This window comes from Saccopteryx bilineata, chromosome 2, assembly GCF_036850765.1.
Source record: "Saccopteryx bilineata isolate mSacBil1 chromosome 2, mSacBil1_pri_phased_curated, whole genome shotgun sequence".
Taxonomy (NCBI): domain Eukaryota; kingdom Metazoa; phylum Chordata; class Mammalia; order Chiroptera; family Emballonuridae; genus Saccopteryx; species Saccopteryx bilineata.
In genome coordinates, this window is record NC_089491.1 from 116,643,210 (window position 1) to 116,670,979 (window position 27,770).

The 27,770-nt window shown below is 49.3% G+C and overlaps 1 protein-coding gene across 5 annotated transcripts in view; it reads right to left on the reverse strand.

Annotated features, from left to right (window-relative positions):
* CRACR2A (calcium release activated channel regulator 2A) overlaps positions 1-27,770 on the reverse strand; it is a 146,063-nt gene that overhangs the window by 55,236 nt on the left and 63,057 nt on the right. For all 5 annotated transcript variants that reach the window (XM_066257710.1, XM_066257711.1, XM_066257713.1 and 2 more), the window contains 3 exons: positions 20,778-20,889; positions 19,475-19,658; positions 15,409-15,555 (listed from right to left, as the gene is read on the reverse strand). In XM_066257710.1, coding sequence (XP_066113807.1) covers positions 15,409-15,555; positions 19,475-19,658; positions 20,778-20,889 — 443 coding nt within the window. The remainder of the gene's footprint in view (positions 1-15,408; positions 15,556-19,474; positions 19,659-20,777; positions 20,890-27,770) is intronic.

Sequence of the window (27,770 nt, forward strand, 5' to 3'; positions counted from 1 at the left end):
GTTTGTGCTGTCTTGATGAGGTTATAAACTCTCAGACATTTAATTTTAAAGTACTGACCATTTGGGGGGAACACTGGATTCCAGGGGAACTGAGGAATTTCAGGGTTCGAAGGCTGCCTGATCCAACCACTTATTTTTCCAGTGTTAAAATCCTTGCCACAATAACCCTACCATATATTTACTCAAGCTAGGTTAGACTACCTCTAGTGATAGGGAACTTGCTGGATCTCTAAGCAACGCTTTCATCTTTGGAATATTCTGGCTCATAGAATTATGTCTTTCTATGACTGTATCCTTCCTCCCTGTAAAAACCTTTTATATATTTGAAACAGCATTAAGACTTTAAGGAGTAGCTCTGGGTTCAGGCTATACTGCTTCTTCTAACCTTGCTTCACATGGAGTATCTTTCCTTCCTTCCTTCCTTCCTTCCTTCCTTCCTTCCTTCCTTCCTTCCTTCCTTCCTTCCTTCCTTCCTCCTTTCTTTCTTTCCCTCTCTCTCTCTCTCTCTCTCTCTCTCTTTCTTTCTTTCTTTCTTTCTTTCTTTCTTTCTTTCTTTCTTTCTTTCTTTCTTTCTTTCTTTCTTTCTTTCTTTCTTTGCAAGTCATGGAGCCCCAAACTGAATGTCCTGTGTATGAAGTCTGATCAATGTAGATCAGAGATGGACTATTGCTTCTCTTATTCTAGATACCGCCTATCTATTCATGCAACCTAACATCACATGACTTTTAGGTGGCCATATCATAGTCGAATGCTGAACCCATCTGTCAACTAAGAACTCTAAGCTTTATGGCTCTGTGATTGTTTTTGTTTTAAAGATGGTGCTACTGAATCACATCTCTCTCACTTTGTGCTTCTGCTGTGGGCTTTGTGGATTTTGGGAAAATCTCAAGTGTAATTTGATGTCATGTTTCTTAGATTCAGTTCATATTTCTAGCCTGTCACTGTCTTAATGCACCCCAAGAGGTTGTTCAATGTACTCAGTGACCTCCAAGTTTTGTTGATATCAAAAAGTTTCAATACTAATGTAAACTAAATAATCTATAATGTTTTGATTAATTCTTTTATCTGAGAGTTATTTAGAGGGATGGTTTTTTTTTTTTTTCATTTTTCTGAAGCTGGAAACAGGGAGAGACAGTCAGACAGACTCCCGCATGCGCCCGACCGGGATCCACCCGGCACGCCCACCAGGGGCGGTGCTCTGCCCCCCAGGGGGTGATGCTCTGCCCATCCTGGGCGTCGCCATATTGCGACCAGAGCCACTCTAGCGCCTGAGGCAGAGGCCACAGAGCCATGCCCAGCGCCCGGGCCATCTTTGCTCCAATGGAGCCTTGGCTGCGGGAGGGGAAGAGAGAGACAGAGAGGAAAGCGCGGCAGAGGGGTGGAGAAGCAAATGAGCGCTTCTCCTATGTGCCCTGGCCGGGAATCGAACCCTGGTCCTCCGCACGCTAGGCCGACGCTCTACCGCTGAGCCAACCGGCCAGGGCAAGAGGGCTGTTTTTTTGTTTTGTTTTGTTTTGTTTTTGTATTTTTCTGAAGCCGGAAACGGGGAGAGACAGTCAGACAGATTCCCGCATGAGCCCGACCGGGATCCACCTGGCACGCCCACCAGGGGGCGATGCTCTGCCCACCAGGGGGCGTCGCTCTGCCGTGACCAGAGCCACTCTAGCGCCTGGGGCAGAGGCCAAGGAGCCATCCCCAGCGCCCGGGCCATCTTTGCTCCAATGGAGCCTTGGCTGCGGGAGGGGAAGAGAGAGACAGAGAGGAAGGAAGGGGGGGGGTGGAGAAGCAAATGGGCGCTTCTCCTATGTGCCCTGGCCAGGAATCAACCCGGGTCCCCCGCACGCCAGGCCGACGCTCTACCGCTGAGCCAACCGGCCAGGGAGAGGGCTATTTTTTAAAAAACATATAAACTATTGGCTTCCAGTTTTATTGTATTACAATAAAATATACTGGTAAGGAATTTACTTTTTGGAATCTATTAACTTTTCCCTTGTAACTAAAAATGGTATCAATTTTATATAAGTTCTATGAGAAGAATGTATTTTATTATAGGGCACACACTCTACATTCATCTTTTAAATTAAGCCTGCTGGTTGATGGTTTCAAATACTATATATGTTCAAAGTACTTTTTGCCTGTCTAATGTGTCAAATTTGAGATGTTTGCTAAAGTTTTCTAAAATTCTTCTTACATATTATTTTTAATCAGATTTCCTTTGTTTTTCTAAAAGTGTCTGATCTATATTTTTGCTGCTATGTTGTTTGGTGCATAAAGGTTTACATCTGTTGAATTTTCTTTATGGATGGAACTTTACACTACAAAATATTCCCCTTTATCTTCCTTTATTTATGCCATTGGTAAAAATTTTGAAGAAGACAAGGGTAATAATACAGCTCTATGAGCTACTAATTAATAAATGTGGGCATTAATATCAAATCTGTCTTCTATTAGCTATTCTCAAACATCCCTGCCCACATCCAGGGCAGTGTTTAATTATTTCATTGTTTGCTATCTATGCCTAGTTATTTTGAGCTATAAGTAGAGGAGGAGATAGAGAATAGATGGGGGGGGGGGGGAAGGAAAGAAAAAAATACATGATTCCTGAGAGGGATAGAGGGACAAGTTTGTGAAGAAGCCAGCCAGAGTAAATAATAGTCATAAGTACTAATATGTATCCTCTCCTTCCACTGTGATGCCTGGACGGCTCCTCTAGCATATTCCAGGATGATCTAGGTCATAACCACCCTGCTGACAGCTATGGTTGGGTCAGAGCTCATTAGACCCAGAGTTAAAAGGCCTCAGTCCAAATCTTGGTTCTGGCATTTATAAACTTTTGAGTCTTGGATAAGTCATATTACCTCAGTGAGCCTGAGGTTATCTGTATCTGAAAAATCAGATAGTAAGATCTACTTTAGAAATGGGTTGTGAAGATTAAATAGGAATATACATGTGGGAGTGCCTAACATGAAGGGTAGCAGGAGACTACATTTAATCAGTTCTAATTAAATGAGTTCTCTGATTCTCCAGGGGCCTGTGGACCCCATTTTCAGAGTTGGTACTCTATAATTCCTTCAGAGTTCATCCAAGGAGCAAGTAGAAGCTACAGGGAAACAGTGCAGCAATATGGTATATGGGTGTGAAGACGTGTGCAGGAATGGGGAGGCATTAGGGAACAGAAGACGAGGGGAATGGGGGCTCAGGAGAGAAGAGTAGATGTAGAAAGAGGTCTATAACATCATTAACAACATTAAAAAGTATTGACTAGGTCTTCCCCAAAGCAACAATTTAGGTAAAATACTTTAGACGTATGGAATGGTCTCTGCACACCAGGGATGTAGCTCCTACAAATCCCAAGTCCAATGCCAAAGTGGCACCGGGGGGGGGGGGGAACAGGCAGGCGCCCCCCACCACACTGGGCTCCAGCTGACTGTGGTTCTGTGGCCACAGAGCCCCACACGGAGGGAGGTGGAGAAAGCTGCCTGCTCTGGTGGTAGGAAGGATAGCAGGGTTGTCAGGGGAAACAGTTAAAAAGGCTGAGTCCAAGAAAGGGAGATGCTTAACAGTGAAGGGAAAGAGCAACAATTATGAACAGACGATGCCTCAGGGACAGTGAGGAATCTGAAAGAAGGAGTCCTCCTGAAGTCCAGTACGAAAAGCTCAGGTCCAGCTCAGAGAATGAAATATCACCCAGTGTGTCTATGGCAGGTGCCCCACCCTTTAAAGGGGGAGCATAAGTGTCTGTGCTTGTATGTGTGCGTGTGTGTATGCACACACGTGCGGTGGTGGAGACTGAAGGCTGGGATTTGTGGGAAAAGGGTAGGTGTTGGGAAAACAGCTGTGTTAGGCTTGCTCGCTTGTACTTTGCCTGATTAGTATATGAGCAAATGGCAGCGCCATGTGTCTCTAGCCTATGTAAGACTATGGGTGCTTCTCCTTAGCGCGGATTGCGGATTGCCTGCCCGCCACCAGGAGGGGCCACTTTTTAAAAAAACTTATGTTTTACTTTTTTTTTTAAAGTTTATTGTACTAATATGGATTCAAGTGTCTCACTCAATATAACACCTTCACCCTGAGGGGCCATTTCTGCTGTTTGTTTGCATGAGAAGCAGTTTCCCCCTGCCTGTTTACTCATCTGCCATTGCAAGACGCATTCAATGGGAATGGTCCACCGCTTTCTGGCTCTGCAGTTCCTCTATCGTCTGCCCAAATCCAATGTGAACCTGCCTGGCCTCAATCACCAGCATTACATCGGGCATAGTGGGCAGGATTCAGATCAGATTGGTATATGGAGCTGCCAACATATTTGAAGGGTGGGATAGAGGAGTGGTCATTTTTCTCCAGTGAATGATTTCCCATGGCTGTCCTTTTGGGGGTCACAGGCTGGATGTTATTTACAGCCCTGCGAGAAGAAACCAAGAGCTCTGGGCAAGAGGCTACCCGAGGTCAAAGGCTCCACGATGAGCTGCAACAATGATATGAGCTGGAATGGTCATTGGAAAAAGAGTTGTAGATTTGAGAACTTCAGGTCAGGTTACAGGTTGAGAACCAGCCACAGTGTGAACTGGAATGAGCTCTGGAGAAGGAGGCCAAGTGGGTTTGAGAGCTTCAGTGTGAGATGCAGGCTGAGCACCAACAGTGCCTGGAACTAAAATGGTCTCTGGAGAAGGAATGACAGGTTCGTGAGCTGCAATTTTCCCTAGAAGCTGAATGTTGACAATGACAGTTGTTAGAGAAACAACTGTGGGTTCAAGACCTCAAGCTTCAGCTTCAGGCTGAGAGCCGGCAGCTACAGGAGCCAAAGTGGGCGCTAAAGAAGGAGCAGCATCCGTGCCAGCAAAGTGGCTCTGAGTCAGTGGTTGTAGTCATTTCCAACTCCTCTGAGGAGGAGGTTTGGGCTGAAACTGCCATTGGCAGTCTCAGAGCCAGTGGTCACCCAGAAGGTTAAAAACCCAGCAGCCAAGAGTGCCTCAGGGGCGGCACAACTGCCTCCATGGGTAGAGGGGCACTCTGTGGTCCAGCCCTACACCCAGGGAGAGCTGATAGAGTTGGGGGAAAACTCAGGTAGAAACCCACAAAGTGCCTGGCAGCTTGGTTGCTGTGGCTGTGGGACCTAGGGGGTGGATGGCATCATACTCTCTGGAAGAGAGGTGGAGAAATTGGCCACCATCACCCTGCACTCGTCCTTGAGGAAGTGTCTTCAGAACTGCCATGACAATCCAGGAAACCATACCCTATTAGAATGGGTGATGGCTGCCATTCATACAGTCTGGCAGAATGCTGGGGACTTGCTGGAGGCAGTGGGTCAATGGTAATCCTATAGTGAGCTGCCCCAGGTCCTTCGGGATCTAGGTATGAAGAATGCTGCTTTCAACTTGAGGTCCTGTGGGCCAGGTGAGGAAGTGTTTATGGCAGGGATGAGGAACCTTATTCTCTGTAGCACCCTGTCAGCCTTTTTTTGGTCATTGAGCCTCTATGTGGGGCAGCCCATCAATGTGGTTACACAGACAGTGGCATATTTGGGGGAGGGAGGCAGCACAGAATCATACGGCTGTGAGGGCTGCTGCCCATGTTACCCTCCAACTACCAAGAGGAAAGGGCCCGTGAAGGTTACCCAGACACAGATATGGGTAGATTTGATTGTGGCCAAGGCAGATAGAGAGAAATTAGATGGCAAGCCTAATAAAGTCGTATTGGAGCTTTGGTGGCAGCTTGAGTTAGAAAAAAGATTTCAGCCGCTGAAAAAGCCAGGGAAGCGGGTGGCCCAGGCATCTGCCAGGAAAATGGCTGGTGTTCAGGTTATAAGGTCCCCAAGACCCACTGTTCCAGTTTGAACGGGGGAAGGGCGAGGGACCCATTGACAGGGAGGGGTGGGGGCCAGAGGCCACATGTGAAATTGGCAATCCATTGGTCCCCTTCTAATGTGCAGCAGGTGTTGGCATTATAAGGCAATAGGTGCTTTTTTTTTTTTTTTTTTTTTTTTAACAGCAGTAGCAGCTAAGAGAACTATTAAGGTGACACAGACCTTCAATGTATTTGACCCCGCCAGGCCCTGTGAGCTAGTTAAGGGGTTTGAATGGGGCTTGTGGCAATAGATAACATGCTGTGGAAAGGTGCTGAGGTCTGTTAATAAACAGCTGTATGGCTAGTTGCCTGTAATGGACCTTGACCTTGGTGATTTGCACCGACAGCTGGGCTGTCTATCATGGACTGACTCTTGGGCTGTGACCAGAAGGGGGGCACTGGCTCCCTTGAGGGATGGACATCACCTGTGGACAGTACTATGAGAGACCCTGATGGGGGGCTGGCCTGGCACTGGTGGAGGCCCTGCTGCGCTGGCTCTCATCCAGTTGCAGAGGTGCACCAAGGACACTTTACAGTTTCCATGGACACAGCCCTGGACTATACAGGCCCTCCTACATACCATGGGGTAGGGAGTTAGAGATGGGCCTCCAGGTAACACCCTGGCCAAAGTGCTCAGGGAGACATTGTGAAGGGCACCTTTGTAATTACTGTAATTATTGTATACTTTTTGCTGTTGCTGTAATCTCTGTTCCCTGTCATGTAGATTGTGAAGCAAGCAACCTGAAAGGGGTGTAATGTAGGGCAGCTGTGTTAGGCTTGCTTGCTGGTTTACCGGCTGCAAGCCCTTTGCCTGATTAGAGCACGAGCACATGGCAGCCCCACGTGTATGTGGCCTATATAAGTCTATGGGTGCTTGCACTCAGGGGAGTGTGGGTGCACGGATTGCCCGCCCACCACTGTGAGGGGCCATCTTGCTGTTTGTTGGCCTGAGAGGCAGTTTCCCCTGCCTGTGTGCTTGTCCACCATTGTGAGGCTTGATTAAACGGAATGGCCCAACCTTTCTGGCTCCGCAGTTTCTCTACCGTCTGCCCAAATCCAATGTGAGCCTGCCTGGCCTCAGCCACCGGCATTACATGCACCAAGGACACTTTCTTCAGTGGACATAGCCCCGGACTATAGGCCCTTCCACCGACTGTGGGGTAGGGGGCTGGAGGTGGGAGTCTAGTTAACACCTTGGGCGGTGCTCAAGGAGACATTGTGAATTATTTTACAATTACTGTGATTATTGTACAACTTGTGCTGTTGCTGTAGTCTTTGTTTAGGTAATGTACCTCACTCCTTTCACAGGGGCCATTACGGAAGGTACCTGCTGCATAGATTGAGAGGAAAGCAGTCTACGGCCATACCACCCTGAACGCGCCCGATCTCGTCTGATCTCGGAAGCTAAGCAGGGTCGGGCCTGGTTAGTACTTGGATGGGAGAGGAAAGCAACCCTAAAGGGGCGGAATGTGGGGGAAACAGCTGTGTTAGGCTTGCTCGCTTGTACTTTGCCTGATTAGTGTGTGAGCCCGCGGCACTGCCACATGCATATAGTCTGTGTAAGGCTATGAGTGTTTGCCCTCTGCATGGACTGTGGATTGTGAATTGCCACCGTGAGGGGCCATTTTCCTGTTCTTTTGCCTGAGAAGCAATTTTCCCCTGCCTGTTTGCTTGTCCACCGTTGTGAGAATGTATTAAACAGGACTGACTGAGCGCTTTCCGGCTCCGCAGTTCTTCTACCGTCTGCCCGAATCCAAAGGGGCCTGCCTGGCCTTGGTCACCGGCAGTACAGTGGGGGTGGGGAACAGGGAGCCTCATGAAGTGTAAGATTGGGTTCTGAGAGGCCTTTACAGTTTATAGGGAATTAACTGGAAGGTGAGACATAGTTAGCAATAACTTACCCTGCCAGCCTCCCATGGGGGTTGTGAAAACTAATTAACCTTCACAAAGCGCTCTGCACACTGAGAGTTAAGGTACCACACTAGAGTAAAGCATTAATTCTCAGTACCACTGGGGTGCCAGTTAATAACACACAGGCCAAGACCTTCCTGCTGTAGATTACTGGTCAAAATATTTTATTCTCGTTCCCTCTCTCCTTTGCCTTCACTCAGGAACAAAATCCGTTCAGATCTCAAAGGGTCTCAGAAAGTTGTACGGTTTACCTTCCAGGTTCTAGGAAGGGATGTGCTGAAATCATTCCAGGAGAAGAGGACCTTCTCTCTTCTCTAAATGAAGGTGTAGTCTTGACTGTGGACAGAATAAATGACATTTCTCTATGTTTTCAATACATTTCAGACGCTTGAACTTAAAGCAGTGCTTCAGAAATGGCCATCAGCCTTGAAGAGTCAACATCCTTGCTTCACGTGCTTCTACACATGCAGGCAATGGCCTGATTGATCAATGTCTCCTCGCTACCAAAGTCTGGTGAAAAGTAGATGCAAAGGAGGAAGGACCCATTTCCTCCCCATCATCGACTGTGAGCTTAAAAAGCTCATGTATTCCACCTCATTTGTTTCACATGGGAAGGAAATGAGGGTCAAGCAGTGAAGTGAGCAGCCTGTGGGCACCCAGACTCGCTGGCCAGAGTAGGGGGAGGACCCAGGCCTCAAATCCCAGCCCATGTTCCATCCACAACAGCAGACTGTCCTTCCAAGCACACTCAGTATTAGAACTGACAACTCACTACATTTGCATTTAGGATTGTCTACGATCCACACTCCATCTGGAGCTTGTCTATTGTGGAATGAGCAGAAACGAGCAAGGAATGGGACCGACAGCCTGCACTACAGGGCTGGGGAGGGCCGCGGTCACGGCCTGACTCCCTTTTCCACGTCCCCCCCACCCCCTGCCCCACATGCACTGATCCCAGAGTGAAGACTCTGGACTGGAAAAGTCTTAATTCGTCTGCTATTTGTCAGAGAGCAAAACGGAAGCCAGTTCAGCCTCAGCCAGCTTGAGTGGGTGAGCTGAGATGGTGAGAGACTCAGGCTTGCCACTGCCCCCTGACACCTTCTCCGGCAGTTGCAGTCTCTGGACAGCAAGAGGAAAAACTCTTTACTGAAAATTCTTATTTAAGGTTTTTTGTTTGCCTGAAAACAGTCTCTCTTGGACTCTCTAATTCTCTCTCTCTCTCTCATGCGCACACATGCACACATGATTAGAGCACAGCTTAATAAAAGGAAAACAAGAATGTGTAGAAAATTCTGTAAGGCTGTGAAATCGCCAATTGAATTTTCAAGATGGATGGTTTCTGTCTAATTAGATTCTGCTGTCTTGTATAAACCAACTTTGCAGCTTTATCCCATCCTATAAAGCAAACCATTCTTCATTAGCTAGGTTTACAAATGCTGTCCACGGAGCGCGCAGAGCACAAATGGTCCTCACCTTTCCCCTCGCTCTCGGCGATGTTCACAGTGTGCTGTGCCTTAGATAGTAACACACCAATAAAACACAGGAACCTGATTAAGCCAGAGCTTTATCACCTCGAGCCCTCCCTGAGAGCTTACCTTTACTCTCTGAGCAAGAGCAAAATTACAGACCAGAAGGGTACCCTGGGTGTACCTTTTGCAGGCTAAGTATATTCTAGAAGGACGAGCTGCAGCAGCGTCTCTCCAAGTGTGATCTGTGGCCTGCCCGCATCAGGACCACTGAGTGTGCGTGCTAAGGTGCACATGCCTGGGCCCCTCCCCCAGACACACTTATTTAGACTCTCTGGGGGAGGGACCTAGGAATCTACCTTTTAATCAAGATTTGCTGGTCATTCTGGTGCAAGCTAGCATTCAAGACCCATGCCGCGAAGGCCCTCCACAGGTCGTACATCAGGGCCACCTGCCATGTATGTACCGTAGATGATGCTTTGTTTGCCCCACCTGGAGGCAAGGCCAAGGAAACCAGGACCCTGCTCCCCCAGAGGCCCTCAGGCCCCTGAAGCTCCATGTCACAGAACAGCAATTCTCAGGCCGGTGTCGGGCTACCGGGTATTAGAGTTGGGGCTGCCTGCCAGGCTCTAAGACACATTCTCTCCTGGCCTGGGCACGGTCCCAGAGCCCAGGGAAGTAACTCTAGACAGAAGGGGCCTGGATAGTGACTGGGCAGGGCCTGCAAGTTGAGGGCCTGCGCATTTCCAAGAAACGGCCTGAGGCCTGACTCACTTGGACGAGGAAAGACTGTGTAGAACTGATTCCAATGAGGGCATGGGGCATGTCTACGCTGCCAAGGCCAACTGTGATTTACTGTGATGAGGGGTAGGAGGCCTCAGTGACATTCTCAGGCCATGGCGCTGCAACTAGGGCAGGCAGAGCATAGCCTGTGGCCGGACTTTGATCTAGAAATCCCTTATTTTTTCTCCCTGTAATGCCGGTGGCTGAGGCCAGGCAGGTCCAGATTGGATTCAGGCAGACAGTAGAGAAACTGCGGAGCCGGAAAGCGTGGGGCCTTTACTGTTTAATAGAATCTCGCAGTGGTGAACGAGCAGCCAGGCAGGGGAAAACCTCTTCTCTGGCAAGGAAACAGTAAGTGTCCCCTCACAGTGGCAGGCATGCAATCCGCACATCCACCATCCCCCTGAGCATAAGTACCTACCCATAGCCTCACACAGGCCACACACACCTGGCTCTGCCATGTGCTCATGCACTAATCAGGCAGAGGGCTTGCAGCCGGTAAACCAGCAAGCAAGCTTAGCACAGCTGCTCCACACTCCCCAAAGCCCAAAGCACTCTCCAGACACAGCCAATTCATCCTTACCCCTAGCTTGGGGTTTAAATTTTGGTAAGAAACCCAACCAGACCAATTATCCAACCTCCAAAGTCAGAATGCCTCAGAATATTTTGTAAATACAGACTTGGCATCCCCACCCTAGACCAAGTGAACTGGGCACTCCAGGGGCATGAACTTGGCTGCCCCAGGGACTCTGGTGAAAGGCCCAGATCTGCTCCTGTCTCCAGACAGCATCATTCCATGTCCAGAGAGTTCCAGTCGCTCTTCCAAGGAAAGGTAAATGGGGAGGATGCATCCATAGCAAAGAAATTCCTAATTCTAATGGCTAGAAGTTCTTCCTTGGTCTAAACTATATCCCTCGTGGTAAACGCAAAGTTCTCCGTGCCTCTGCACAGTGGACACAGCAGAGTGGCGAGGAGGCAACCTAACCCGCTTCCTTGGAGAGAAGTAGAGGAACTGGGCTTTAGGTTCCTGCGTTTGACCTTGTCCCCCACCTCACCCCATAAGACTGTGGCTACTTCCCAGTGGACATGAAATAGTGTCAAACATTGTACCCAGGCTTCCAACTGAGATCTGAGATTTCCTCAACCTCTGCCTCGAAGGACAAGGGCCTAGGAGATCGAATGCTCCCAGACTTGCCTCTTTCCCTCTTCCCAATAGGCAGATTAAAAGAATGCATGGCAGTGAAGTAAGGAAGGCTCAGGGTGTTTCTGACAATGCCTCAGATGTTGGGTCTCCTGACGTCAGCTTTCAAGAGCTTTCCCCAAGCACTCAATGTAGTTGCATCCTCCTGCCTCCCAGAACCTGGAGATGAACCGGAAGAGGAAACTGGGAAACCTGTTTCACTCACCACAGCAGAACTGTACCCCTGAGGGGCGTGGTCCAGCCTGGGGAGCTGGGGCAGGAAGTCCGTGTTCTGCTTGACCTGGTTAAGGCCAGATTTCCCTCAAGGCCAGCCCATCTCCTCTGTGCCCAGTGGGAGAAAGAAACAAGGTGTGTGGTTTGGAAAAGCAGGGATAAGCAGAGGCGGCTGCTGCCAGTGGCAATGCTGTCTTGTGTTTCAACAGCATGGGAATTTTCTGGCCAGCTTTGTGGCAGAATTTTTACGGTATAAGCCCTGCCTCATCAGTGTGATCATAAACTTCAAAGATAGGGACTCTGTGTTCTGTTTGCTTACTCAGAGCCTGGCATGGATATGTGCTCATTACACATGGGCTACTAGAAATGTGTGGATCGTGTACGTGGTTCCTAGCCCTGAATGGTAATGACTGGAGCACCCATCACCATCTCCGGGACATTTCCAGGTGTCCATTTCCCAGGTGGAACTGAAATGTTACTCCCTGCCCTGAAAAGCGAGCTGTGAGGGGCCTGGGAGGTGCACTGACACTTCTCAGGACTCCCCAACTCCAGGCTGAATAAGGCCATTTCCTAGTGCTTCCTTTCTCTGCCTTCACCAACACCCAGACATGGCCCTCCCACAAACAAGCCCAAACTTCCAAGCTCATCTCCTAGAAGATGCCCCAGAATCACTTCCCTTCAGTCTGAGTCATTTGTAAAGAATCCCATTTAAATGTTCTATATGCTCTTGGGCAGGGGTCCCCAAATACGGCCCGTAGGCCACATGCGGCCCCCTGAGGCCATTTATCTGGCCCCCGCCACACTTCCAGAAGGGGCACCTCTTTCATTGGTGGTCAGTGAGAGGAGCATAGTTCCCATTGAAATACTGGTCAGTTTGTCGATTTAAATTTACTTGTTCTTTATTTTAAATATTGTATTTGTTCCCGGTTTTTTTACTTTAAAATAAGATATGTGCAGTGTGCATAGGGATTTGTTCATAGTTTTTTTTATAGTCCGGCCCTCCAACGGTCTGAGGGACAGTGAACTGGCCCCCTGTGTAAAAAGTTTGGGGACCCCTGCTCTTGGGGATTCTGGTTTTCTGTTTGACTTCTGGATTATCACAGCGATTATACATTATCTTGTCCAATCATAACCCAGAAAAGTTGGGATGTGACCAGCTTTATTTTTCTTGTCTTGAAGAGAAGAGAATAAAAGAGACTCTAATGGAAATGGTCAAAGCATGTTACATATAATAAGTGTGAGCACTATTTCATGAAACTTTTGTTTCAGTTAAACACACGTTTAGGTGTATGGAAGTTTCAAAGTCAAGTGCCTTTCTTCTAGTGGTGAGTCACAACCACAAAAAGTTTGAAGAATACCAATCCCATCTTCATTCAACACCAATAAGGAAACTAATGCGCACGGAGGTAAAGCAAGATGCCTACGCTCACATAGCTGGTCAGTGGCAATGCCTAGGCAAGAACTCGGGTTTCTCCTTGCCTGTTGTAGTGCTCTGCTCACTGCAGCCTGAAGTTCTCTGGTTCTGCACCCAGAACACACCCCTGGAATGGGACTGGCCCGAGAGCTCAATGAATCCCCAACCCCACCAGAGCTCCCAGCAAGGAGTGGGCCTTCCTCCACTGATCCCAGGGTGGGTATAGCTGGCAGGGATGTCAACAGTGGGCACTGAGGACTAGAACCTTTGGCTGAGCTAGTTTTGCACATGCAGCCAAGACTGACCTTGACATTCACCTAAAAAAGTTTTATGCAATCACTAAATTAGAGCAAAGGCACTAATAAAGGCCCTTTAAGATGGATATGAGGGCTAAGAGGCTCTGCAGCGAGTCAGAGCACTGGTCTCTCTCTGCAGGAGTGTGGGCCAGCAGAGCAGCGTCCTGCAGGTGGGATTCCAGGCCAGGGCTGGCTCACTGCCTCCCATTCAGACTGCAATCACCCTCACCCCCTAGAGAACAGGAGCACCCTCCTCTCTGGAGAGTGCTGCCTGACTTTTGCTGTGGCTCTTGGGGTGATCAGCACTGTGGTCAGAGAGGAACAGAGGTGCGGTGAGGGTCAGAAACTAATCCAGCCCCCTCATTTTACAGGTGGGAAAACCAAGCGCAGAGACTTGAGCAAGGTCACAGAGCTAGCTGGTTGGAGAGCCACACGTGACTCCAACCCAGAGCTCCCGATTCCCACACACGAAGCACCTGGACATGTTAAAGTGCAGATTCTGTAGGTTTGGAGCAAGGCCTGGAATTCTGCATTCCTAAGAAATTTCCAGGTGATGCCGATGCTGCTGGGTGCATGAACCCCACCTTGAGCAGCAAGGTTCTATGCCAGGCTGCCTGGAAGGGGAAAGGTATTCTTACATTTTCTTTCTGATTATATGAAGGCCTAAACTTTCCACCTCAATCCAGCAAATCTTCTAAGACCCTCAAACATTTAAAACAATAAGCAGTCTTATTTTAACATTCATCAAATACTTATGGACCTGCACTGTCCTAAATGTTTACATATGTTATCACATTTAATCCTCAGAACTGGATACTATTATCATGCCAATTTTACAGATAAGGAAGCTGAGACTCAGAGAAGTTAAGTAACCTGGCCTAAGTCACACAGCATGTAAGTGGCAGAGCCAATATTCTAACTCAGATCTGTCTGGCTCACAGATTTATCAGCTAAAGACTACAATGGAAGTGGATGCTCAACTCCTTCTTTCTCCGAGGCACAGGGGGCCTCTCCCCAGAAGGCTGGTAACACTGCTCCAGCCAAACTGTGTTTTCTCCAGCACTACATGGTCACAACTTCCTCATAACTCAGGGTCCTAAAAGTATTGTTTCTCAGACCTGTGTGTACCTCGTGGACCTCCACAAGTTATCTTTACAGTTAATGTGGGGAAGGCAGCAAAGGAGATTGAGGTAATGTGTGGATAGCTGACCTACACAGGAAAACACATGGAGATCTCTTTTTAAATTAGGGGCTTGCTTGCTGTCATCCAGGCCATGCCCACACAGACTGGAAACATCGCCCCCTGGAGGCGGCGCTGGGAACCAGGAAGCTTGATGGAGAAGCACCTGCATAGAGGGGTGTGTGGTCTGGGTTGGGATTGCTGAGGATTCCTATGGCATTATGAGCCCATCTCCAGGCGGGTGAGAGTGCGGAGCTGAGGACGGGCAGGACCAGCTTGGCCTGCTTCCCAGCTCATCCCAAACCCAGCCCTGCGTTGTGGCTGCATGTTAAAGATTATGTATCATCCTTAGTGACACCATGTTTCCCAGCACACAAAATCACTGCACAGAGTTCCCATGCACACTCTCTCCCTTCCCACGGGCGAATGGGCGTCACCAGGCCTGTCTTGCACCTGTGGCCCAGAGGTGCCTGGCTGACTCCCATTAGATTCCTAAGCAGCCTCTTCAGATGTCGGTGTTCACCTGGCCTGGTCCGGCCTCCTCCAGGTGGGAGAGGGAACCTAGAAATCACTAGTTATCTGGAGAGGCCTGGGGGCAACGAGGGTAGCTGGAGAGGTATGAGACCACAATGGCAGAGAGTGATCAGGAGGGGGAAAGTCAGTGACCCATCGGCCGGTCCAGAGTTGGGAGGGTAGGTCCAGTGTGCTGGAGCCTCCTGTCTAGAGGCAGGTGGAGTGGTTTTCCCACTGGTCTTGGGTGCCAGGCTGTCTCCCTCTGAAACCTGGCTCTGCCACTTACAAGGTGTGTACTCTGGAGCTTGTTACTTAACCTTTCAGTCCCTTTATTGCCTCATCTGTAATGTGGATAATAATAAATCCAAATGAGCTAGTGTATATAAAGTATTTAGAATATGCCTAGCATATGGGGAGGGCCTAATAAGTGTGAACAAGGGCTTAAACATATACATATGTGTATACACATACACATGTTATAATAACTATAGGGCTGGTCCCCCACTCTGGAGTTACAGAATATAAGACAAGGCACCCTTCACATTCCTGTTTCCCACACAGGTGCACAGAGAGCAGATGAAGGTACCTACTTCTTTAGGGCACATTCCAGTTCATTCTTTTCTTCGTGGGCTTCTTGGAGCTGGGAGAAAATTCTGGCCAAGAAATCCTCGAAGTTGGACAGTAAATGAGGCTCATCCTTCTTCAGCTGCAGCCAGAGTTCCTTGACATCACTTTCACTGCAAGGGGAAAAGGGACATTAATGGAGGACGATGGAAATGAGGCTTTAAGGGAACACAGAAGTCCCCAGATGTGAAGTGGACAGGCATAACGATGACAGTGGCGAACATTTATCGCGTGCTTGCTGTGTGCATGTTAGCTCATTCTAGCTCCCGGCAACCTCGGAGACAGTGCTGCCATCTCCCGTCTACAGATGAGGAGGCAGATGAGGAGAGGAGAGGTGAAGTGAGGTGTCTCAGACCACTCAGCCAGTAAATGATGAAGCCAGGAGGCAAGCTCAGGGCGGTGGTGGCCCCGTGGTGGCCTCCTTACCTGCCTCGCGTGGCTGCCTCTGCACCTCCATCTTTCTCAATGGGTTGGTGGTGCTGAGCACGTACAGCCACGTGCTGGCACATCTGGGATGCCCAGAAGACGAAAGGAGGGTGGGAGTCTAGGGCATGTGAGGACAAACTCCTGTGGTACTACATGAGAGAGCTTGTCACCCTAGGAAGGAAGGTCCTCACAGCTGAGAAGGAAAGATGTACCATCTGATGGATGGCAGCAAGCAGTTGTCACTGTGGGAAATGGAAGAGAATAGACAACACCCCACTGGGCACCAGGAATGACTGACAGGTGGAAGGAAGGGAAGCAGCAAGCCTGAAAGATGTGAGCACACATGTGGGAAGCCAAAGTCGGGAGGGACAGAGCAGACAGAGAGACAAAGACATAGGGGGACAGGGCCAGGAACCACCCCCATCCCTCCAAACAGGCACACTGGCATGTACGTGTGAGCACACACAACAACAGAGACACCTAGGGGTATGCTGACGCGCAGGGAAGAATAGGAAGGTGGCGTATATCATGGACACTATTCCCCTCTCTGGAGTATCTCAGTAATTGACAGCCCATGATCCCCTGAACCCAGAGTGCAATCTAATTTGCACCTCAGCAAATTATAAAACCACTATGTTGTGATGTGTAGCTATGACAAGAAACCCTCAGGATAAAGAATAAAATCTTTTGTGCTTGTATAACAAGCACCGTATTTGAGAAACTTTCCTCAGAATTGATATTTGATAATGCCATGCCTGCAATGTGCCTAGAACATAGATATTATTCTGAGAAGAGGCCAACTGAGAAAGAGACCTACCTCTCATTAGTTATCACATCATCTATCCAACTGTTCTTCCTCTTTCTCTCACTCCATCTCATCCAAACATCCACCAACTCATCTAGACCTTCCATCCATCCATCCATCCATCCATTCATACATCATCCATCCATCATCCATCCATCCATCCATCATCCATCCATCCATCCATCATCCATCCATCCATCCATCATCCATCCATCCATCCATCCATCCATCCACCATCCATCCATCCATCCATCATCCATCCATCCATCCATCCATCCATACATCATCCATCCATCCATCCATCCATCCATCCATCCACCATCCATCCATCCATCCATCATCCATCCATCCATCCATCCAACCATCCATCATCCATCCATCCATCCATCCACCAACCCACTCATCTGTTCACCTAACAAGTATTTATTAGCTGTTGAAAACCTAGCACAGAACTGGATGACACGAGGGCATCTGGGAAGCAACTGAAGGGGAGAGGAGAAAGGAGCCTCCTTGTTCCCCATGAGTTCCGTTTTCCCCACACAGAACACGTGGTGGCTATCTACTTTATTATATAGGCACACTGGAGATGGCACACACGTTTCAGATTTAAGAGGTTTCTGGGGGATACCACAGTGGCCTCCTGTCACTGTGACAGGTTGCTCCCCTCATGAAGGAAATGTATTATAAAAATCAAGATCCATCTTGCTAGCCTAGATCTGTCTCTTCACATCTGCCAAGTTCCTAATGGAGCCTGGCAGAACCAACAACTCGGCTAAAGCCTCCGGTGAGATTTGCAGACCCACCTGACCCTCTTCCAAAGCGCTTTGAACCACTTAGTCATGACCATGTCACCTCCCCAAGATTTCTGGAGAAAGTATTTCAACCCTTGATAAAAAAAATAAAAAAATAAAAATCCAGGTCCATAAGCAGCAAAATCATCAGTGAATCAGACCATTTAAAAAGTTAGGAGTGCAGATGTCCAGTCTAGCACCAGGGTACTTCTCCTGGAAAGACTCAGGTGTACGAAGCTAGAAGAAATTCTGGGAGGCCAATCTGTCTGTCTCCCTGCTTCCAGGACAGCACAAAAACCATCTTGGTGAGGAAATCTTAAAGTCTTCACAGCCTCCTCTATTTCCTGTCCTGGAGTCCTGTGGTCCTGACCCTCACGCTGCAATGTAAGCCCACTTCCTTCTTGTTCAACTTCAGTGAGGATGGAAATTGCTTTTCACCACCTTCTGCATATCAAATTTTGTAGAGCACTCTTGAAACTTTTCCTAGAGCCTCCTCTTCTCCAGGATATCTCATGTGGACTCAGCTCTGCCCTTGATATAAGTCTCCAGAATAACATCTGGGGAACTCTGTTCTGAGGGCCCTGCCAGGAAGGTGGCTGTTACGGAAGTGATGGGGGGCAGAGGGGTGGGTAGCGAGGCACCTCTCTCATTACAGTACCATGGCTCGCCCGCACTGCCCTCTCCCTTTCCCTCCTTCAGGAGCAGGCTTCATGGGGTCACCGGCAGTGGTCACTGTGCTCTGGCTTCTTGTCCTTGGAGAGGGTGAGTCACGTGTCTGACTAATGAGCTCCCACATCCCTGCATGCCCAGCGCATGCGCCTGCCTGACTCCAGCCTCAGATCTGCACCTGCCGCAGCCCCTCTAGGCCCAGCAGGGCTGCTGCTGCTGCCACTGCATTGATTCACTTCCTGGCCCAAGCCTCCCACAGGGCAATCTCTCTCCTAGGCCTCCGCCTGTCCCTCTCTTGCCTGGCACAGGCTTCCCCCAGCTTTCTCAACTCTGACACAGTCTATCACATCATTTGCACAGAGCAGCAGACATCGTCCTTGGCCTGCATGTTGTTCCAGGTTCCTTCTTTCCCGTCCCCTCTTTATCATCTTTCACCAGAGTCCCTCTTCCCAGGCTCAGGACACATCAGCTCCAATCGTCAGGCTGTTCCCATCCCTCATGAAACACACACCCAACCCAAGAACTAGAGACTCTAAAATGAGAAGGCAACAGCCACCAGAAGAGGGAGCAGAATGGAGTCCGTGTTTTCCAGGCCACTGTCTGGTTTCCATTAGCTATGCCATCCATTTTTTATTTTATTTTATTTTATTTTTATTTATATCTTATTTTATTTTATGTCATTTCATTTCATTCCATTTTAAATGTCAGGGCTCAGATTTATGCATCTCTTTATTCTAAAACACTTTTGGCAACAAAAGACAAATAGGGTAGTACGTTTTGTTTGAAGTTCCAACCATCTAAAATTTTCAGCTGAGCTACTGATTATGCAAGTGGCAGGCTGGTAAGAATTGGTTAATTTCCTGCCTTGGCTTCCTGACAGGTTTGGTTGGCTCAGATCAACGCACAGACACTTCCACGAAGGGTGCCTTTGCCAGGAGCACTCCACGGAGGGCTGGGAGGCACTGCGACCCCAAAGACCCGGGGGGCGGCTCCAGTGGAGGCAACAATGCTGATGTGCCTGAAAACCCCTCAGCCCGGCACTGACCTCCTCATGCGTGAATGCGCCTCACTGAGCCACAGACTGCGCTGACAACGAACAGCAGAAAACGAGGAGAGTGCACGAGTAGGGAGATGACACGCATGAAAAAAAGTGGGAAATGCAGAGACAGAGCCCCTAGACCATTACACAGAGACAGGTCACCGCAAAGGGCAGGCTGATGGAGCAAGTCCTGGAGCTGGCAGCACGGAGCTGGAGCTCGCCGAACATCAGTGGTGGAACGGGGCAGGTAAGAGGAGGCTCCGAGACTGGGCCCCATCCCCCAAATCGCTGTCATCACTTACTCTTCCAGAACGTCTTGGGCTCCAAGTCTGTCCATCAGCATCTGGAACTGGGCTTCCTCATCTTCACCCATGTCACCCAGATCCTCTTCCGCTCTGGACTGATACACCTTCTCTTCCTGGAGCCGGGCCACCTGTCCACCTGCCTCATCCTCACTTGGCTGGTTCTGGCTGAAGAAGAAGTGACCTGGGGACACATGGCACAGCGTCTGATATAGGCAATACTCACCCAGGAAGACCTTCACTGTCTCAGTTGCCAGGAATCACTTGAGGTTCATCTGAGAGAAGAGAAAGGGAAACCCTTTCTACAGCAAAGATCCTTGGGTACCGTGTTCTGGGTTGTGTGTCTTTCCTACTTCCAAGAGATTCTGCCAGAGATGCTAGAACCTGGGAGAGGCAGCCTGCATGACAGGCACTCCTGCACTTTGGTGGTTCTTAATCCTTTAAAGTGTGGCTTAGAACGCGTCTCTTCATTGATTTCCTCTCTAAACAAGACCTCTCTGTCCACCGCATCCCAGAGACCTGACTGCCTGGGCTCCGAGTTCTCATCGAGTCACCCCTACCACCAGCACCGCTGTACTTTACATTCACAGTTGCTACTCTATAGCTTTGGGTGCACTTTTTCCATCCTCATATGGGCTATCAATACAGCAATCTGTCTGTCTTCCTAAGTCGATTACAAGCTGCTGGAGGTCAGGAAAGGCAGCAAATGCTTCACAGTGAACTTTGTATATGAGTCAGATGTGTGGTCAGACTTGCCTGTTGATTTATCCAATCAGTAACTGCCGCAATCAATATCAGGTCAGTCTAATTTGATGGCATAGGTGGGTTTTTGTCTTCTTCATGGGTCGCCCATCTCCAGATGACTGGTCTATTTAAACCTAGAAATTCCTCTGATAGCTGGCAACCCCTTAACCTGGATGACAGAGCCAGGCTCGGGTTGGAGTGAGCCTTGTAAGTTACCCCACTTTGCTGTCCTCCAGTATCAAGGCAGAAAGGAGAGGCTGGACATTTCATCTCAGCTCCCCCTTTCATGCCAGGCCTTCTTCCAGAGCTTCCCTGCATTCCTCTTGCCAGTCCTGGGTGTCGGGAAGTTGGCAGCGACAGTGTGGTGAGCATGAGAGAGCAGTGGTGTGAGCAGCCAAGGACGACATGTGAAGAAAGGCCCCCAAATCCAGAGCCTGAAAACTTCAGGAGGGGAGGAAGCTTGTACTCCCAGTCCCCTCAGCTCTGGTGGGGCAGGGGTGCCCATGATGTAGACTTAGGTGGACCCACTCACGGGACCTCGGTGCCCTTCAGAACTTACTAAAGCCAGTGGTGAACTCCTCTGGAGTCAGAAAGCCATTGCCGTCAGCGTCCAGGGCATCGAACACATCTTCCAGCTCCTCCAGGCTGAGTGGCAACTCTTTGTGGAGCCTCTGAAAACAACCCAGACCACACTGGTTAACACTCTGATGACCATGGAGGGCTGCCTGGGGCCTCCTGCTGAAACAAGGCTAGGGTTGGCCCTGTCCTATGAAAACCAGCAGCAAGCTTCTGAAGACCCCTACCATCCTTCTCCCCCTTTGAATATTAGCATGTTGACCATTTACCAGGCGCCTACCAATGTGCTAGGCAATTTGCTAAGTAAGATATACATCAATCTATAAATACACACACACACACACACACACACACACACATATATATATATATTTATCAATATATTTCTATCTCTTTTATATTTACAAATATATATTTGCATTGAACTCTCATGACAATCTTTGGAGGTGGGCACTATTATCTCCATTCTGTAGATGAGGCGTGAAATGAAAGCACCTGTCCCAAGGCTGCCTAGACAATAAATGACATTGCCAGGTGTCAAGTTCAGGTCTGACTCTAAAGCTGGAACGTCTCACAACTGTAGTGGGTGGACTGTCCTGAAGCTGCAGGACCGAATCCTGCTGTGGGTGACACCCACACGCCATGGTGCTGTCAAGTCAAATGAGTGTGGCACAGTGCCTGGCAGCGAGAGAGAGAGAGGGAGGGAGGGGGGGAGAGAGAGGGAGGGGGCGAGAGAGAGAGAGAGAGAGGGATCCTGACCCACCTAGGCCACCCTGTAAGTGAGCGGCAGAGCCAGGTTCTGTGCTGTTCTTTCCACTCTGCCCAAGCCCCCTTTCTCTGCCACCCCCCCCCAATTGAGACACAGCTATGGGTCACACTCTCAGAACCTCTCCTGATAAAGGCCACTCACGTCCCAGGGCTCCAGTCCCGCATTTGTAAGTTCTCTGGACACACATGTTGGTCCTTCAGCTCCGAGCAGGGTCCTTACTCCCTCTCAGTGCCTGCGCTCATCACACCGGTCTGGGCCCCACTCCTGCTCCCCACTGGCTCTCAGCTAGATCCTGATAAGATGTTAACTGCCACCGGCTTAAGGTATCAATTCCCAGAGAGTATTTGGTTTTTAAAGGGAACTTGGAAAGACGGTGTATACGGAGGTCATAAATCAACACTGGCCTCCGTCCCAGGCTGATTAGGGTCACACCAGGATGGAAGGGCAGGGACCGAACAGGACGAGGAGCAACCTGGCTGAGCCGCTGGTGCTGCTCTGACCTTCTGCCTGATGTGCAGTGGCCCCAAGTCAAGGCTAGTTTGCATGATTGAAACAAGTGTCCTCTTGCTAATAATCTAAGTCTCCAAATGAGGACTCCCAAGGAGTTTGTTATCTATCCCGGCTGACCTTCCCCCTCCCTTCCAGTCACCCAAAGGACAACTGCACAGAATTGCCTGCTGGTGTCAAAGTGACTGGCAGCTGAAGACAATGAACACAGGGATACAGGAAGGAAGTATACACTCATCTGGACAAAAAAAAAAAAAGCCAGCAGGTGTAAGAGCCCATACATAACATGACGTGTGAGAATAACTGGCTTGGTCCTATGGTAATCTGCTAGCTGTAAGTCGTACAGTTGAATCTGGCAGGTATGTGCATTAAGAGAGACTGTATGCACTACAAAGTGGGGAGACAGAATAATGTAACGTCATCTAGAACTGAATTAAGCATAAATGAGCTTTTTTTCTTTTCTTTTTTTAAAGGAAGGGGAGTATGGGTATATACAAAAATTCTAGAAGTGCATCTGCTTAGCATATAGCAAAATCTTTGGCTTACGAACAATCCAGAAACCAGCTGTCTCCAAGCCACAGGAAGAGAATGGGGAGAGAGGAGACAATTTTGCAAGCAGAAAATTTATTAGCTCCACTGAAATAAAGGGCAGCATGGTGGTGGTGGGGTGAAGACCCAAGCTCCTGCTCCACGCCAATACCAGTCCTTCTTGGGAACTACCCTTTGTCCCTCCTGACCCTCAGCCTAGGACTGCTGGACCTGATGTGAAGTGTGACATCTCACACTGGGCGGAGCAAGACACGGGCTGGAGGGAAACAGCAGAGATCGGTGGGATCCTCACCTTGGCTTTCACCCAAACCACCCGTATGTGGTACCTTTTCTCTTGTGAGGGTGGACCAGGAAAAGCTATGTCACACCCCACCACAGGCACTATTCCTGAATCTAACAACATCTCCCACCACAAATCCTTCCCACCATCTAATCCCAATCCTCTGTCTGCATCTCAAACCCAGTTTCCTCTTCCTGTTGCCAGTGAAGATGGGGACTAGTGTTACATCCTCCAAGTGAGTCCTACTCCTCACATCCTGGCAAACTGAGCCGAGTGCTTCTTTAGCCTCGTCCGCGAGCCGCACCTTGCCAGGTTCTGTAACCCCTCTTTATTGACCCTACTTGGAAAATCCTTTAGTCTTAATAACTATAATTATCTCTTATTTACCTTTCCTCTCAGGGCCTGCAGAGCCATGTAAAATCAGCTAATTCTGGTCCTGTCCCCTGGGCACCTAGCATGCTGTCCAGGGACAAGATTATTCACTCTGTCATGCAAATAACCTGTGGGGCCCCAAGATCTGCCTAAAGTCACAGCGGAGATCAGTGTTGTGAGCGAGGCCCAGCGCCCCACTCAGGGCTCCTGCTCTTGTCCAAAGGCCCTCCAATGCAATCATTGTCTACCTCCCTATCTGCTTACCATCCCTCACCTGCCCACCTGCCCACCTGCCGCTGTCATCTGTTTGGCCGGCACTACAATGCACCGGCCTTGCAGAGAGCCTGTTTAACTCCCACCGCCTGGACAGGCAGGCAGGGCAGAGGAGAGGCACGAAAAGACGTCAGCTCACCCTGTGCCCGTGGCCACAGCCCCACCAGCTCTTCAGGATTCCGTGACCTGTCTACGCTGGCCTCCCTCCCCCACTTCAAGTTAACTCTGAACTTCTGCCTCACTCTCAGCTCCGGCCTCACTTCCTCGGCAAGCCTCTGTGGCCCCGTAGTTAGGCTAGATACACGGGGCCCCCCAGACCCCATTTCTCTCATTCTTAAGTCTTATCGCCGTCTGTTTTAGGATATGACTCATTGATGAATGTCTGCTCTTTCAGTGGACTGGGAGCTCTGAGAACAAACCCCATTCATTTTTCCTCACTATTGTGTCCCCAGGATCTAGCCCAGCGCTGGCAAACACAAGTATTTGGATATTTGTTGAATAAATAAATGAGTGACCGAGTGGCCCCAGGGGACCCTGAACAGGAGCGTGGGCCCCAACTCCAGCCCAGCATTCCGGCAGGTCCCGGGCAAGGTCTGAGGAATCGGGCCTGGCATGCGGCCCTGCAGCAGCAGCACCCGGGCCCAGGCCCGCAGAGCCATGGAGAAAGCTATCTTCTGCAGCACTCCAGCCAGACCCCGTACCTTCCTGGTCAGTAACATGCCTTGTGCAGCTAAAGCCAACGTTTGTACTGCTTTAAACATGTCTAAGGGAACACTCTCTAAGCAGAAAACCAGAAGAGCTCCAGCGTTACAGCCAGATGAAAGCCGCCCTCCTTTGGGGGTTTTCATACCATCCTACTCAGGCTTCTGTCCCTGCACCAGCCACTCTCTTCCTTGTGGGGGAGCTGAGCTTCCAGAACCAAATGTCTTCAGGGTGAGACTGTGAGGTTTGGGAGGCAGGATTGGCCTTTCTTCTGCTTTTGGTTTGACGCACTTGGTTCTGGATGGTTACTTGGTGTAGACTAGGGTTTCTCAACCTCTGCGCTACTGGCATCTTGGAATGGGGAATTCTCTGTTGGATGGGGGGGGGGGGCTGTCCTGTGCATTATAGGATATTTAGCAACATCCCTAAACGTTACCTAGTATGTGCCAGTAGCACCTTCCTCTCCAGTTGTTTTGATCAAAAATGTCTGCAGATATAGCCAGAATGTCCTATAAGAGGCAGACTGCCCTCACTCATGTAAACAGGACACAAGAAAGAGCAGCACGGGCAAGGTACAAAGCGAAGGTGCCTTCTTCAGAACGGCCCTCTGTTTATCTCCGAAGACGGACAGGTCACCGCACTTAATCATGACATGATGGTGAGGCCACTGTGGAAAACAGTATGGCAGCTCCTCAAAAAATCAAGTACCTGTATAGAATTACTGTATGACCCAGTAATTCCATTTCTGGGTTATATACCCAAAATAACTGAAAGCAGGAACTTGAAGAATATTTACACACCCATGTTCACAGCACTATTATTCATACTAAAAGGTGTGAAGCAACCCAAGTGTCTACTGACCGGTGAATGGATAAACAGAATAAGGTATGTATAGAAAACAAGAGATTGTTCAGCCTTAAAAAGAAAGGACATTCTGACACATGCTACAATATGGATGAACCTTGAAGACATTCTACTAAGTAAACTAGGCAGTCACAAAAGGGCAAATACTACGTCATTCCACTTATATGAGGTGCTGTGGTAGTAAAATTTATAGACAGAAGGTAGAATGGTGGTTACCAGGAACTGGGGAGAGGGGGAGTGGGAGTTCGTGTTTAATGGGGACAGGGTTTCTATTCTGCAAGGGGAAAGGGCTGTGGAGGTGGGTGGTGCTGATGGCCACACAAGGAAGTGGACATCGTGAATTCCACTGAACTGTACACCTAAAATTTGTCAAAATTGTAGATTTTATGTTAGGTACAGATTACCACAATTTTTAAAAATCACAGTGTGGAGGACACTAAGGTCTGGGTAAGACACAGGTACAAGTCCCCCTACCCACCCTGCACCAAAAACACACAAGGGTGTGTATGGAGGGGTTTCCAGGCCCCAGTTTCAGGGCAGAGTGCTCCACCTGCATCTGGTCATTTATTTTAACACTGAAAGGTGCTGTAATAATTCACAGGGAGGAACTAGGGACAGAGCATGTGACGAGACAGACTAACTCACGTTTCTAGTAAGTTGCAGATCCAGGATTAAAACTCGGGTCAATTTACAAAAAACAAAAAACAAAACAAAAACAAACAACTTTATAAGTCTTCTTCTAAGTCAGCAGTCAGCTAACATTTTTCCTAGAGGCTCGGACAGTATACTACAGGCTTTGCAGGCCCGTGGGTCTTTGTCACAAACTGCTCGACTCTGCCGTCGGAGGGAGAAAGCTGCTGTGGACAGTCTGTCGATGAGCAAGCACACTGAGTTCCAATATGACCTCACCCGCAAGAACAGGCGCGGCCCAGATTTCAGGCGCGGCCCAGATTTGGTTGGTCTGCCAGTTCCGATGTGACTCTTAAAGGTCTGGCTAAGCCAGAGGGGTTCCAGGCAGTGTTGGGAGGTAGAGAAACCTCTTGCTCCTCTAAGAGATCAGAGACACAGGGTTTCCAAGGCTCTAGATCTCTTCAGAGAGAACCTCCCCTCCATCCTGTCCTCCATACTACCCCCCCGCCCCTCGGTACAGGAGTCCCTTCACGCACTCTCCAGCCTGGCCCTTTTACATCCCTCTGTCCCTGCGAGGCAGGACTGGCCCTCGCTCGGGGGCCCCAGCCCTCTCGGGCCCTCTGCTTCTCTAGGGGGCTGCACCAACCCCACCGCATCTGCCTGGAGTGACCCCTTGGAACACGGAGGGGTTCCGTGTGGAGGCAGCGAAGGCTCTGCTAGGAGCTGATGGTGAGATAGGTGGTGGCCGCCAGGTCCAAGGGCCAAAGGGGTGATGACCACCCTGCAAAGATGCCGCATGCGGGAGCGACAGGCGACAGGCAGATGTCTGTAGATTTTGCCCAGGAGAACCAGGGGCATGTGGGCTTTACACAGACAGCCTCGGGCCAACTCTGTGAGTGCCTGTTCTTCACTATCTCCATCCAGCCTGAATCTCTCCAGTCAAGACTAGTGAGAGCAGTGGAGAGAGAGGGGGTGCTTACATGACACTCTTTGTTCTCTCTCTTGATAGAACTTTCTTATTCTGAAAAAAGTGGAAAACTTCAAATACTTCATTGTCCACAGTTACACAAAAATTCCAGACAGCTAAGGTGCTGTCGGAAATAAGGGCCATGGGTGTACAAGCACCTGCTAGGCAGGGTGTCCATCCCCTTTCCTCCGGCCTGGGTCAGAAGCCAGGACTGAGGAGGAAGACGGAGGAGGGATGCAGCTGAGCTGGTGTCTCTGGGACTCACTTCTGACTTCGTTCCAAGTCCAATACGAATGATTTCTCTAACAGTTTACACGGGGCAGCTCAGGTTCCCTGCGCCTCTCACTCCCTTCATTAAGGAGTGGGCTTCAGTGAAGGTTAATTGGGATCTATACAATGAGTTGCACCATGTGTGTGGCTCAAAATGACCCTCAATAAATGTGAATTCCCTTTTCTTTCTTCCTATAGGGGATAAGCAAAAGTTAAGGATGCCAGTGAAGCTATGCCCACCAAGCACCACGACCACAGACTGGTGACTGAAGTCCACAGAAGGCAGTTTGTCACTGGTTTCCACAAATTACACTACATCTGTCCTTCCACGTGAAGTTATACTTCGGGAATAAGTTTCAGTGACATAAATGTATTGGGGGATCTACTGCTGAAAACAAGGGTGGTCTGAGCTCACTTGTGGGCTTAGCTGGCCCTGTTTCCCAGGCCTTTTCCCTCAATTTGTGTGGATGGTGGGAGGGTGCTGGGGGCAGCCCAGATCCACCATCCTCTGGGTGTTGCCAGGAGAGGAAGACTCGGCTCACTCTTGGCCTCCATGCCTTGCAGCTCACACACGGGAGCAGCAGTGAGACTGATACTAATGAGGTCTACATTTTACTGTCCAACTTTCGTGTACTCGGAAATTCTAGACTTAACAAAAGAAAACCTGGCCATTGTAGGTCTTTCTCCTAATAGTGTAGCTAGGTTTCCCTCCAAAAATGCCTTTGACAGAGAAAGTGGTGACAAGATGTGGAAAAGAGATACTTTCACAGAGCTCTTGTGGAGCCTGTGTTTT